The sequence below is a fragment of the Aspergillus brasiliensis genome (genome assembly GCF_001889945.1).
Source record: "Aspergillus brasiliensis CBS 101740 unplaced genomic scaffold ASPBRscaffold_3, whole genome shotgun sequence".
Taxonomy (NCBI): Eukaryota; Fungi; Ascomycota; class Eurotiomycetes; order Eurotiales; family Aspergillaceae; genus Aspergillus; species Aspergillus brasiliensis.
In genome coordinates, this window is record NW_027137444.1 from 2,398,647 (window position 1) to 2,411,560 (window position 12,914).

The 12,914-nt window shown below is 49.7% G+C and overlaps 4 protein-coding genes across 4 annotated transcripts; 2 read left to right on the forward strand and 2 right to left on the reverse strand.

Moving 5' to 3' along the window:
- Positions 1–788: 788 nt before the first annotated feature.
- On the reverse strand, positions 789–1,868 carry ASPBRDRAFT_40216 (uncharacterized protein). Its single transcript, XM_067624309.1, has 3 exons — positions 1,385–1,868; positions 1,110–1,282; positions 789–1,031 (listed from the first exon to the last, which is right to left on the reverse strand). Exons 1-3 carry the CDS (start codon positions 1,725–1,727, stop codon positions 930–932), a joined length of 618 nt encoding a protein of 205 aa, XP_067482223.1. The 5' UTR covers positions 1,728–1,868; the 3' UTR covers positions 789–929.
- Positions 1,869–2,267: 399 nt separating this feature from the next.
- ASPBRDRAFT_147400 (phosphotransferase family protein) lies at positions 2,268–4,003 on the forward strand. The gene is made up of 3 exons (XM_067619269.1): positions 2,268–2,482; positions 2,544–2,839; positions 2,958–4,003. Exons 1-3 carry the CDS (start codon positions 2,384–2,386, stop codon positions 3,655–3,657), a joined length of 1,095 nt encoding a protein of 364 aa, XP_067482224.1. The 5' UTR covers positions 2,268–2,383; the 3' UTR covers positions 3,658–4,003.
- On the reverse strand, positions 3,709–4,201 carry ASPBRDRAFT_469244 (uncharacterized protein). Its single transcript, XM_067625745.1, has one exon. The coding sequence runs from the start codon at positions 4,006–4,008 to the stop codon at positions 3,760–3,762; it is 249 nt and encodes an 82-aa protein (XP_067482225.1). The 5' UTR covers positions 4,009–4,201; the 3' UTR covers positions 3,709–3,759.
- A 6,975-nt stretch (positions 4,202–11,176) lies between these two features.
- Positions 11,177–12,814, forward strand: ASPBRDRAFT_120594 (uncharacterized protein; the record flags this gene model as incomplete). The annotated part of the gene is made up of 4 exons (XM_067617362.1): positions 11,177–11,345; positions 11,412–12,381; positions 12,435–12,632; positions 12,697–12,814. 4 exons carry the CDS (start codon positions 11,177–11,179, stop codon positions 12,812–12,814), a joined length of 1,455 nt encoding a protein of 484 aa, XP_067482226.1.
- Positions 12,815–12,914: the final 100 nt, after the last annotated feature.

Below are 12,914 nucleotides of genomic sequence, written 5' to 3' on the forward strand. Positions count from 1 at the left end.
CCTTCCAACTTCTATCTTGTTGTTCTCTCAAGCATGATCGTCTCGATATAGACAGGACTCAGTGTCTGATATTCTTGGGCTTTGTGTAATTCCGTAGTTTATCCTCTCTTTAAGATATCGCTAGTATGCACTGCATTTATAAGGGCCGATGATAACTAAAACATTTACGTTTCGATACATTTTAAATATGCATGAAATTCACTTAATGTTGTCCCTTGATTTTGGTCAGGGCTGTCTCAAAGTACTTGCAAAGAAGAAAGGGTCAAAAGAAATAGACCAGTTCATTACAGTATAGTTCATGTCTGCATGTTTCCTTTAATAAAACCCACAATCCATCTTCATCAATATTTCTGCCTTGTCTATAATAAATATAGTATGGATTAGTATAGATCAGGCCATTACCCCATCCTTATTTAAACTGGCCAATACTAGTTTCTGATTCGGGAATTCCCTTGTGGTCTTAGTATAATAGTTAAGCAGATCATCACCCTACCTACCCTAGGCGCTGTGTATGGAGGTCTGCACCGCAGCCACTATAGGGATAATAACTTAACTAGCATAAATACCTAACAAGTCCCTTGCAAAATAAATCATTACAATCATCCTATATAGAAATCCTTTCCTCTACTATATTTAGTACTGCTTAAGAACTAAATATCCTTCCAATATCTCAAGCAGAGCGTACTGATTAATCCAGCGGAGCTAAATACTTTGATAAAACCTCACCTAAGAAGCTTAGTGAAACTCAAAAGCCCACTGTTTCAATATCAAGAAAGGCTTTTTTTACCCCAAAAAATCCGATGCGGCCTTGGCTAGTTGATCTGGTCTAGTTTTTATAGTCATTTTGTATTCCAATTGTACGGATATCATTCATGCCATACACGCCCATATCTAACCTGAAACACCTTTTTCGAAAAGAAAACATCTTTTTAAACAGCAGTACTTCCAAACCCACCGGTACTTCCGAACCCACCAGCCCCACGGACACTCTCCGCCAATTCCTCAACAACCACAACCTCAGGGGTATAGATCTAGACATTCACAGTTAGCCATCAACACCACCACCAACACCAACAAGATTTAGTAAATATAAAGAAACGGGGACATACCCTCTCCAAAACCAACTGTGCAATCCGATCTCCCTCCTTCACCGTAAACTCCACATCCGAAAAGTTGAACAACAAGACCTTAACCTCCCCGCGATAGTCTGCATCGATGACGCCCGCGCCAGTATCAATGAAGTGCTTCGAGGCGAGGCCGGAGCGAGGGGCGATTCTGCCGTCTATACCAGAACCACATTATTAATATCAGTAATTTCTTCCTTTCGTTTTCCCCCCAAGGGGATATATTTGTAATATGGAGATTGGGAACTGGGGATACATACACGTCCCCTCTGGCACGGCAATGGCAATCCCCGTATCAACCAACGCCTTCCCCTTAGCAGGGATGACTGTGTCCTTGGCACTGTAGACGTCGTATCCGGCAGCGAAGGCAGAGCCGCGAGTCGGGGCGCGGCCTGTAGGAGTGAGCTTCTTCACTTGGAGAGGGGGGAGGGGGGTGCTGGTGGAGCCCATTGTTGATGAGGTGGTTTCTGCTGTGTCGGTGTTGGGCTTGGTGCGTTTGGCGATGGGAGAGGCGGGGAGGGAGGGGGGTTCGTGAATTGTGTTTGTTGTAGTGGTAGTAGGCTCGTTGGTGGTGGTGGGAGGAGGGGTGGTCTCCTTGGTCATTATCTGGGTGGTGTGTAGTGGAGAGAAAATATAGTTAAAACTTCTTCTTCGGCTGAGGGAGTGCTGAAGAGGGGATAGTAGTGGTGGTGGAAATGCGGTGTGTTGTGTAAATCGACGAGATGCGAGGGCGAGGGCGAGGGCGAGGTCATTATCTGGGTGGTGTGTAGTGGAGAGAAAATATAGTTAAAACTTCTTCTTCGGCTGAGGGAGTGCTGAAGAGGGGATAGTAGTGGTGGTGGAAATGCGGTGTGTTGTGTAAATCGACGAGATGCGAGGGCGAGGGCGAGGGCGAGGCCCTTCATGCTGCTGTGGGTTTCTCTTTTTCCTTTGGTGGAATCGATTTGGGGGACGCGTCTGGCGGTGAGAGAGACGCGAGGCGCGTTTTAATGGGCTTAGCGGATTTGGTTGGTTTGATTCTGTGTCCAGTGAATATGCAATGAGCTAAACCTAATAAGGTAGCGATCTAGAATAGCCGAGGCTCCCCGCAGCCTTTCAGGTGAGCCGCGGGCCGTGGCTGGCTTGAGATCGGGGGCTATCCCCGGGGTTGGTTCTACCTATTCTCCGCTTTTGCTACTTGTTGGATTCGTCTTTTATAGGAGCTGTGGTGTGGTGCATAGTCTTACTGTATACCGTTGCAACTCACACCGTCTATAGATATGGCTGGAGCCGTGCGCCAACCTATTGATGTTCCCTCCCTGGAACGCTATCTCAATCGCAATGTACCCGAGATCAAGACCCCCTTGGATGTGAAGCAGGTATACAGTGGCCCTCCCATGCCATTATATTTCTCCTGTACACACAACTCACATGCTACAGTTTGGCTTTGGCCAATCCAATCCTACTTATCAACTCACCACTGCCGACGGCAGCAAATATGTCCTCCGCAAGAAGCCCCCGGGCAAGCTACTCTCCAAGACAGCGCACAAAGTCGAGCGCGAGTACAAGATCATCCATGCCCTAGGAAATACCGACGTGCCTGTCCCCAAAGCATACTGTCTCTGCGAGGATAGCAGTGTAATCGGAACCCCGTTTTACATCATGGAATTCCTAGACGGACGACACTTTACTGATCCTGCCATGCCCGGGGTCGACCCGGCAGAGAGAACAGCATTGTACGTCATCCACCCCCCTCTCCATCCCCCTGTCGCCTTCGGGATGATGCAACCCGCCTGGCGCCGCTACTGTTACATCAAAGCGGAGAATTGGAGCTAATCACACACCCACATACAGATGGCAGGATGCGGTCCGGACATTAGCCAAATTCCACCGGGTAGTCCCCCAAAAGGTCGGGTTGGAGAGGTTCGGAAAACCGACGGGCTACTATGATCGACAGATCGCCACCTTCACAGCAGTTGCACAGGCGCAGGCACAAGCCGTGGATGTGGAGACCAAGGAACCTGTCGGAGAGTTGCCTCATTTCATGGACATGGTGCGTTTCTTCGACGACAAGACGACGCAGCCGCAAGACCGCGGCACACTCGTGCACGGGGACTATAAGATCGATAATATGATATTCCACAAATCCGAGCCGCGAGTCATCGGCCTGTTGGATTGGGAAATGGCCACGGTGGGGCACCCTCTCTCCGACTTCTGCAACCTCACTAGTCCCTTTTTCCTGGACGGGGTGGACCACAAGAAGGAAATGTTCGTCCCGAAGGTTGTGCCTGGGTTGCCCGCTCGCGAGGACTGTATTCGCTGGTATCGTGAGGTGTCAGGCTATGACCCCACTGGGGATATCCCTTGGGGGGATGCTTTCTTCTCCTGGAGAAGCTCGGTGATTATGCATGGTATCAAGGCTCGGTATGCCCTGAGGCAGGCCAGTAGTGCCCGCGCTGCGGAATATGCTAAGAATACGGAGCCATTTGCGCTGGAGGCTTGGGAACGAGTCAAGAGAGTGAAAGCCCAGCTGAGCCAAAAGGCCAGACTGTAAAGTCAACTAGTTTTCACTCTCCAGGGGCGGTCAGACATAATTTAATTCAGCCTTAGAAATTTCACATTGCCGCCTCGCCAGGTCTAGTATGTGGAGTAGACATCAATGCTTTAGTATTCTTTTCCTTTTCCCATGGCATGACCACCCATGTATGTATGTATGTAAGGACGGTAAGCCGGCACACTCAACAACAACAACCATGGATGAGAAATAGCCTTGCCCTTCGGAGATTCCGATCGAAGTAAGTAAATAAGTAAGTAGTAATAAACCAAAGCAAGATCCAAATCCCGCAATTGTACTCCGTAGTATAAGCTCGTCTGTTCCTTCGACTTCCGCTTCAGCCCCCAACATCGTACTACCCAGGTCGCCGCAAGGCGACCCTATGCATGCAAGAGCAACAAGAAGAAGATAGAAAAAATAAAAACCACACTAGCCTCATTCACGGGAGGCGTACAAAAGCCGAACGAGTCCAAGCGCCAGTAAGCCCGGGACCGGGGACGGTCACTGAGCATTCCACTTGACTAGTGGCAGAGGGGTGTAGTGGAGAGGGGTGGTGGTTGGGGTCAGGTTAGGTCAGGTTGTTATGAAGTGGTGTGCTAACTAATTAGTTAGCCAGCTAGCTAGCTCTAGCTAATCAGCTAACTACTTGATTAGCAAGGGAGCTAAATACGCAACACGGCTTACCTAGAGCCGTGGTACTGCAGCAGCAGCAGTGAGATTCATTCCCATATTGCTGATGTTGATGATGACGATGGAATGGAGCCTCGTATCTGCGCTAGATGGCGGCCCAGTAACGGGCGACCAACGCAAAAAGGGAGAATCAGCACGAGCGCCAACCGCAAATCGGGGGCTTGCGGCACTTAATTGGGTGCGGCTCCCGGGCTTGCATTTCCTTGGTTTTTCCTTTTTGTTTATTCCTTTTTTGATTTGTTCGTAGATTACCAGCCCTAGTTATTATATGCTTACTCCCGGAGTAGTGTGCTTGTTACTATAATTCCGTGGTCATAGTACAAATGTATAGGTAGACTAAGGGAAGAGTACTTCCGCTGTACTCCGTTCATCCTCCCCGTCCCTTCCCCCTCCTCCTTTTTGCCCCTGCAAGTCGATGGAGCAGTAGTAATGGAGGACTATCTTTCTCTCAATCCTCAACTTTAGCGCCGTAACTCGGACCATCCCACCTAAAGTGCTGATGATGTTGATGATAGAAACAGCCGCCGCAGCCCTTTGAATTTCCCTTTTTCTTATTTTTCTTATTTTTCTTATTTTTCTTATTTTTCTTATTTTTCTTATTTTTCTTTTTTTTCTTTTTTTTCCCCCTTTTGGCGACGTCAGTGGCGGGCGTGGAACCTCCGGCTGGAATGGACCAGAACCAGAACCCCCCGAGGCTCTCTCTCTGACTCTCTCCACTTCTACTCCGTAGCTTCGCCTTGTCTTTTCTGTGCTGGCTAAATCCACCTCTTATTTTTGCTTTTTTTCGCTTCCCAGATCTGCTGTCCCTTCTTTTCTGCAAGATTCTGTTATGATTCAATTTTGGGGCGGTGAGGTCGCTAAAGTAGTGCAATGAGTGAGTCAATGTACTTTTCCTCTCCCTCCTCGATCGATCGGGGTCTAAGACTCCCTAGTCAATTACTAAATTAATTGTTCTAGTTGCTTAGTTACTTAGTTGCTTGTGTACTGCTCCCCTCGCTCAAGTTCCGAAGTCAGGATTCAGTTCAAGATTAGTATCCTTCGTTGAGTTAGTAAATTTGCTGTGAACTTGTCTTGTTGACCAATTGGCTTTACTCTGGAGCCTAAATGTTAACATGGATGTCAGGTTTCTTAGTAGCTACTTTGTGTTACTTGTTTTATGTAGTGTAGTATATTTCCTGGTTCTTGTTTTAGGATAATATTATCATATAGTACTCAAACTTACTTAGATTGTTGGGTATGTAGGTGTTCACATGAAGAAGTTGATAAGTTGATGATCATAGCGAAGCTGATGATGATCTACCTGGTCCATTTCCATATTCTGATTAGCAAACAGAAGGGGGCTGGTCACTAAGTAGCAATGCGTGAGAAGAGGAGGGAGGGGAAGAAAGGAAGAGACGAAGGAAAGCAATGATGGATTTGCTTCGGGGCGGGCCGCCTCTAGTTGATTAGCGGGTGCTTATTGGATGGACCATTAAATGCTCCCTGTTTGGTGTGTTACTCTGGATATAGACTAGTAGTGGCAAATATGTGGTTAATCTAGGAGTACTAGTTAGTTAGTTGGTGTAGCTGATCTTAGTTTTTTTTTGGATGGGGCTGTAAGCAGCCTACTATCATACTATGTATGGTTCAGCGCCGACTGAGGATGTTAGTTTATCGGTGAGTGGGCTCTACTGTATCTTCAAGTCGGGTTGGGTTGGAAGAGATGTAGCTAGTTTGTTATTCGGTATGTTGTTGTTCCCTTTTGGTGAAACGATCCAGGATTGCTGCCATGATTGTCGTTGAGAGAAATTCACTCGGCTAGACTGAGTCGTGTCGAGGTAAGTACGGAGTACTACAGCAAGTAAGTACCCTGCTGCTTGCAAGGTATCTAACGCACTTCGCCATCCGATGAATGCAACGTCGGCATGCTAATAATATATATGTAGATGGGGATAGCTGCAGTTCATATTGGGATCAGCGCTGCGATCGCATTCTTCAACCCTGTCCGATGAAGGCGTTGCTGGCCTGTCGGTGGCTAAACTGAGGAAGTCGGTGCACTGACGACGAGTGGAGTAGACTAACGATCAAGGAGGAGAAGCAGACAGCCTCTGAGCCTACCGAAGGACAGACAGACCGACAGACAGAGCAAAGAAGGGAGGGGAAGCGTGGGGCCGTGTTGCGATATGTCCCGATCATCTGCAGAGTGACAGTTGGAACTTGCGGCCTTGTCCAGCCTGAACCACCTCTTCTGTCTCGTTCCGCAAAAAAATGTCCTAGTACGGACTAGACTATCTACTACTCAGTACTCAGTGCTCAGAGTAGTGAGTACAGAGTAGACTAAATTATTACTCCGTGATCTAATTCTAGTTCCCTTCCTTTCCTCCCGCGCGCCGGCTAGGGACAAACACTAGTCCTCATCATCCTAGTCAGTGTGTACCTCTGCCCACTATCGACCTTCCTGAATAAGGCAAGGTTGGAAGGAAAACCCCTCTTACTCACATCTCTTTTTTCCTGCCTCTCTCTCTCTAACTAGTCTACTAGTCACCTCCTCTTCTGCATGTCAGAAATTTTCATGACTGGTTTGACGAGGGGGGTGAGTGGGTGGGTGCGCACATCAAACACGGCTTGTGACTTTTGCAGTGCTTCTCTTTCTGCTGCCATGCCATGTTTGATCGGTCTCCCCATCCAGTTGTGCCGTTCTCTCAACCAAGTTTCAAGTGGATAGAAATGTCATTCCATCTCGGCACGCGCACAAATAGCAATAGTTCTGATGGAGCCTTCGATCCCGTCCTACTGGTAATTTCCACAACGTCCGGCTCAAACCAACTACTACTCAGACCTTTCCCGCTCTGGGAGGGGACCCTCCGTTAACCGTGCCCCAGACCCGTTCGGATTCACGGTACTGGGTAATGCACGGATCGAAACCAAAGTTCCAGCGCAAACCAAACCCATTCCAACCACTGGATGTCAAAATTAAGACACACATACCAAGTACCTAACGGGAACTATCAACCGAGAGATTTACTCACTGGTCAAAGTCTGAAGGAATCAAGAATTGGATGGATTGACGGATTGACTGTCTCATTAATAATAGTGAAGATCGGTCGGGAAGCCAGTCCACTCTCTCTGACAGCCAGAACACTAACTAGTAACTACAGTAAAAGCACGTACCTTAAGTACCTCTTTTGGCATTTCTTTTCTGCTACTTGTCTTAGCCCTGCTAGTAACTTAGTTCGCTCTGAGCCCCATTCCTCTTTGTACTCGGTGCAGCCGTATCCTCAATCCTGCCTGCCTGCACACACAGAAAGTCGGAGTCGGAGTCGGAGTAGCTACGGGGACATTAGTTTAGTAGAAGCGGCAGCTGTTGCAGTTAAGTCTATCTGCTAGTCAGTAGCACTGGGTCCGTTGTGACTATTTTTTTGAGCGAGAGGCTGTTGATTATTCTATTTCCAGTGCATCTCATTGAGTTTTGTTTTATCTTCAATTTTCTGAAGGGAAAAAAAATGTGAATTATTTATTCTTTTTTTTCTGAATTTATTTTATTATATCTATTTTCAATGCTCGTTATTGCTTTTTCTCTTTAGCCTCATTCTCACTTTGAGGCGCCTCCTCCCTTCCACACATGCCACTCATCACACTACCCTCCGCACATGATGCATATCCCTGCACTGGATTATCGTGCGAGCCCCCTTCTGCAGGTTGTGTGACGGACCAGGTGGAGGCTTGTCCAGTAGGGAGGACTGGAAGGAACACTGGGGCGCGTCCTTCCCGTGGCGGTCAGCCATCCAGCTGTGGACTGCAGCCTTGTCGCCTTAGAGACCCGAGTACGACCTTAGCCGACCGTTGTGGTTGGGGGGGAAAGGAGAGAAGGTTTGTAGGGAAAAGAAGAGATCGCGGACGGGCTCTTTATTTAATTAAGCCTGTGAACTATATTATAGGTGTTGTTAGCCATAGAGCGAAGGGAATTTCTACAGTAGGGCCAAGGGTAGATTAAAATTCTCGATCGTTACATTTTATCCGATCGGAGAAGAGGGGAAAGGAAGAGTCAGTCAGAAAGACAGCCTCATCATCTGATGAAAAGCTTCGAGCTGGCCATGGAAGTTAGTAGAGAGAGGAGGAAAAAATGCTGGCCAACGTCGCCCACGGCACCTTCCCTCGCACGCACACACACACATACCCCCTTCCCTTCACTCGGAGCAGCAGCCAAGTTCTACGACGGTTCGGTGCAGATGAACAATTCAGCCTCTTAAACTGTGCCCGCGCGTGGTGACCAATCATTGCTGGCCATGCAGAGAGCCTCATGAGGTGGAGCCCCTTTTGGGCCTAGTCTGGTCGGGTCGGCCTCGTGGACGTGGCATTATTCTTCCTCCTCCAGCAGTGGTCGACGAGGGGGTGGGAAAGGAAAAGGAAAATGTGAGCATGCTGAGAGAAACACAAACACACGCACGCACGCACGCACGCACACACCACTTGCTACTACACAGACAGACAGACAGACAGAAAGACAGCTTGCTGCGAGAGACACTCTGAACCCGCCTTTCTTGCTCCCTCCCGCATCTCACACATACACAAGACATTCCCCTCTCCGTCCCCTTACCTCTCCTCACCCTCTTTTTCGCTTCTCCTCTATTTCATCCCGCCCCAGCAAGATAAAGCGTGGATGGCCGTTGAGTGTCTTAACTAGTGTCATTGTCGGTAGGTAGAAATTTTGCTTGTCTCCTCTCCACCCGGTTGATGGTGTTGTCCATCCCTCCATGCTCACCCCACTTTGTTTGCCTGTCTGCACGCAGTGGCGCGCGCGTCTGGAGAGTCAGCTACATTCATTTCCTCCGTCTTCTTCCGTCTTGTCCTGCGGATTCTTCTTCATTATTCTCTTGTTCCTGTTTCTTCTACCCTGTTGCAGTGGGCACCCAATGCCGTTCTAAAAAAGTAAACTAAAATCAAATTTCTGTTGGAGCCTCACTAGTGTCTACATCAAGGAGAACTGAACCAAGGACTGACTAACGTTTACTTGGGAAGCACGCCAACAGAGCCTCCCTCCGCAGCTGACCAGCCAAGGGAAAATAAAAGAGCCAGACCAAAAGGAAGAGGAAGTAATAGAATCAAGAATCGGGACCCGACGAGAGCTGCCGAATAGGCAGAACAGATCAGAGCAAAGACAATAAATCAGTCAGCTCAGCTCACCCAGCTAGCCCAACCCAGCCAGCCAGCCAGACGAAACAGCCAACCAGAACCATTACAACTATTATATTCTGTACCTCTTTGCTACTTGATTACGGCGACTGCTACTTTCTCCCCTTTCCTGGCCGACCTGGGCAGTTCTTCCTCCAGTTTCTGGTTCTCCTAACGGAAGTACTGCTGCTGCTGCTGCTGCTGCTGCTGCTGCTTCAACCGTCAACCAGAAACCTGCTGCTTTCTCCACCCGCGTTTTTCCAGCCCGGCCGGTGGATCACCTTCAGTTCTGAGTGGATTGATTCCCTCTGCGTTCTCCTCAATTCTACTACCACCACGACGGCCACGCCAAACTAAACTAACTAAACTATCCGTGTGTCTCCATCTGCCTTTTCCCACCTCGCTTTTCCTTTATTACTACTGTGATCCTTCCCCTCGGTTCGGCCGTTCCAGCGCAACCACCTGCTGACCGCTCCGCCGCCATACCCTTAACCTTTTTTCTTTCCCTTTTACCACCTGCCAAGCGCGTCATTAACCCGCTCGCTGGGACCATTAGCTTCATCGGCCACTATTCGTTCAAGCGTCCCTTGATTACCGGACACGGTCATCATTATTGCTTGGGCCTAAGATTATCGCTCTTTTCTGCCAGTATTATTATTATTACTACACCACTCTTATTATTCCTCACTCGCGACCACTACCGTTCTGCTTGCTGGCGCCGTTAGACGATGAATTTTTCCAGTCTCTGATCCTTGTTCCTCCACCTCTTCTTTTATTCTTCTTTTCGACCCGAGCCGTGACATCGTGACCTTCCTTATCGTCATCACCACCACTGAGCGTTCAACCTTATCCTGAACTGTTTTCCTTCCCCTCCCTCTCCCTCCCCCCAATCTTCTTCCCCCCCAGTTTTATCCACGCGGCTCGGAATTCCCGCGCGCATGATTTATTGATCTATGCGCCCGGTGGTGCCGTGGTTGACTGAGTCCTGACGTGCAATCGCTTCCAATTGAGCCTCATTGCGCGGTTCCTGCGGCTTTCTCGGTTCCTGACAGCAGGTGAGCCTATTTTGCATCTCCTTCCCCCATCGTCTCAATTGCACAGCACCAGTAATCAGAAAACCCCCCGTATCTTGCGACTGGCGGTTTGCTTGCTATCAATTGTTGCTTTGCTTCTTCCCTCTCGTCGACCTATTCTTGGCCAAACTTGTATCTTCGAAATTGTCACATTTGGTCCAACTCGCGGTGCCGTTTAAGATCTTACAGATCTAGGCTGCTACTCGCCGCCTCCGGAATATTTGCACGTTCTCCTGAATTGCTTCCCTTGCCCTGCACACTCGTCTGGCATCTTATCCCAACTTCTCTGACCTGCTTTCTTTCTCCCCGAGTGAGCGTTACACAAGCTGGCCCATCTGTACCCTATTCATATCCAACGTTGTCCTTCTCTATGTCGTGCCACCGCTTTTGTTAGTCTGTGTGCATGCTAACGTGGTGCCAGCATATTTGGGATCGACTAGTGGATCGTATCCTATTCGGCTTTGGGGAACCCTTAGAGCGGCTGTCCATTGTCCGGGCTGAAGGCAGTGTTCTGAAACACTTCTTTGGCGCACTCGAAAGGGACAGGCAAGTCAAACCGAACAGCAAGGGGCGGCGCACCTGATGCGCCTAAAACCGCCGCCTTCATGACAGAATCATACGATTTTGATGATCATCCTCGCACCCCTGTGTTGCAGCCCACCACAGTAAATTACTTACCAAAGGTGTCACCGCCTCCTTTCGATACCGGGGATCAATCACCCAAGGACGGTCTACCCAAGCACGATGCAGAGGCACAGCTTCCGGGCGGTTCGCGTAAGCTGCCGGAATTCCAAAAGCCCGATACGACTGAGGGCAATTCGGTGCTGATCAGACATCTAGAGCCTAACCGACCTGACATAGCCTGGTTCGAAAATGAACATCCACTTCACCGCACCGCCACAGCGGACGAACCCTTCCCGGTTCTCCCCAGAATCATATTCGGCCCGGAGAAATCCTCCATGGAAGCCAAGGGGCCTGTAGATGTCGCGAGAACAGTTCTGAATCTGATCAGTCCGAGCGAGCCCAAGGAAGGAGGCCCATCTGTAGCTCCGAAAGATCCTCCGGTCACCTACAAGGAACCACGCCGACCGTCTATCCCAGTGGAAGAACCTGCGCTTAAAGAAGAACAGCAGCAGCACACGCCGCCTAATATTCCTCATATCTCGCATCTGTTCCAGGATGGGAAATTACCAGATCCCGAACCACGATTGAGCAAATTGCTGATCGCGCCGTCGGAGCCAGCAGCTCAACTCCCCGCCCTCCACCCGTCAGCAACAGCGAGCTCCGTGAATCATAACCTGCCCTCTCTTTCAACGGCATTGGCTGGTGTTACCGATGTACCGCCACCCGCTGGTGCCGGACGCTTGAATGGCTCGTCTTTCGGCCCTTTGCCTCCAGTCTCAGCTTCTTCTCCCCCGGTGTCAAGGACAGATCCTGTCTGGGAGCACCAACGCTTAGGCCAAATTCCGCCTCCTCCGCCACAAGTCCCGCCCAGCCCCTACTCGCACTTGTCACCGGCAAGCTCGAAGGACATGTCGGCCATGTCGTCGCCCGCATCCCAGCAGGCTTACTGGCGGCCGCCTATCAAGGCGGACATAACGTATCTCACTTCAACGTACGAGACTGCACCGCAGACGGCCAAGAGCCCCGCAACAAGCTATCCCACCCCGACAGATCAGACTCCAGCATCAACCTGTGATCGGTCATACAATCCTCCCACGCACTCGAATGGAGCGGTATCCACAGGCACATACAAGTGCCGTCACCCGGGCTGCAATGCAGCCCCGTTTCAAACACAATATCTGTTGAAGTAAGCAGTCTCACATGGACCGGCCCGGTAGCCCAAGCTCATCGCATGTACAGCTCCCATGCAAATGTCCATTCTCAGGACCGTCCGCATTTTTGTCCCATAGCTGGCTGTCCGCGTGGACCCGGCGGGAAAGGATTCAAACGGAAGAACGAGATGATCCGACATGGCCTCGTCCATAACTCGCCGGGATATGTATGTCCTTTCTGTCCAGACCAACAGCACAAATACCCTCGACCGGACAATCTGCAACGGTAAGGCTTTACTTGATGGCAATTCTGAATATCTTTCCCAGTCCGCTCACAGATTACCATCCAGACATGTCAGGGTCCACCACGTCGACAAGAGCCGAGATGATCCGGCTCTTAGGCAGGTCCTATCGCAAAGGCCAGAGGGTAGTACACGTGGACGACGCCGTCGGAACAACGTTCCATGAATCTACTACCCACATTGGCCTCATCACCATTTTCCCCATCGGCTCAGCGATATGCTCCAAAAGTGCAGGTTATTATTATACGATATTGCATTAGCGACAG

Bases quoted from the DNA above. Each gene is read 5' to 3' on its own strand.
- ASPBRDRAFT_40216 (XM_067624309.1), bottom strand. From the start codon at position 1,727: ATGACCAAGGAGACCACCCCTCCTCCCACCACCACCAACGAGCCTACT. The intron at 1,283-1,384 runs GTATGTATCCCC...GTTCTGGTATAG, and splicing joins TGCCGTGCCAGAGGGGACGT to ACGGCAGAATCGCCCCTCGC. The intron at 1,032-1,109 runs GTATGTCCCCGT...GTGAATGTCTAG, and splicing joins CACAGTTGGTTTTGGAGAGG to ATCTATACCCCTGAGGTTGT.
- ASPBRDRAFT_469244 (XM_067625745.1), bottom strand. From the start codon at position 4,008: ATGTTGGGGGCTGAAGCGGAAGTCGAAGGAACAGACGAGCTTATACTA.
- ASPBRDRAFT_147400 (XM_067619269.1), top strand. From the start codon at position 2,384: ATGGCTGGAGCCGTGCGCCAACCTATTGATGTTCCCTCCCTGGAACGC. The intron at 2,483-2,543 runs GTATACAGTGGC...CACATGCTACAG, and splicing joins CCCCCTTGGATGTGAAGCAG to TTTGGCTTTGGCCAATCCAA. The intron at 2,840-2,957 runs GTACGTCATCCA...ACCCACATACAG, and splicing joins CCGGCAGAGAGAACAGCATT to ATGGCAGGATGCGGTCCGGA.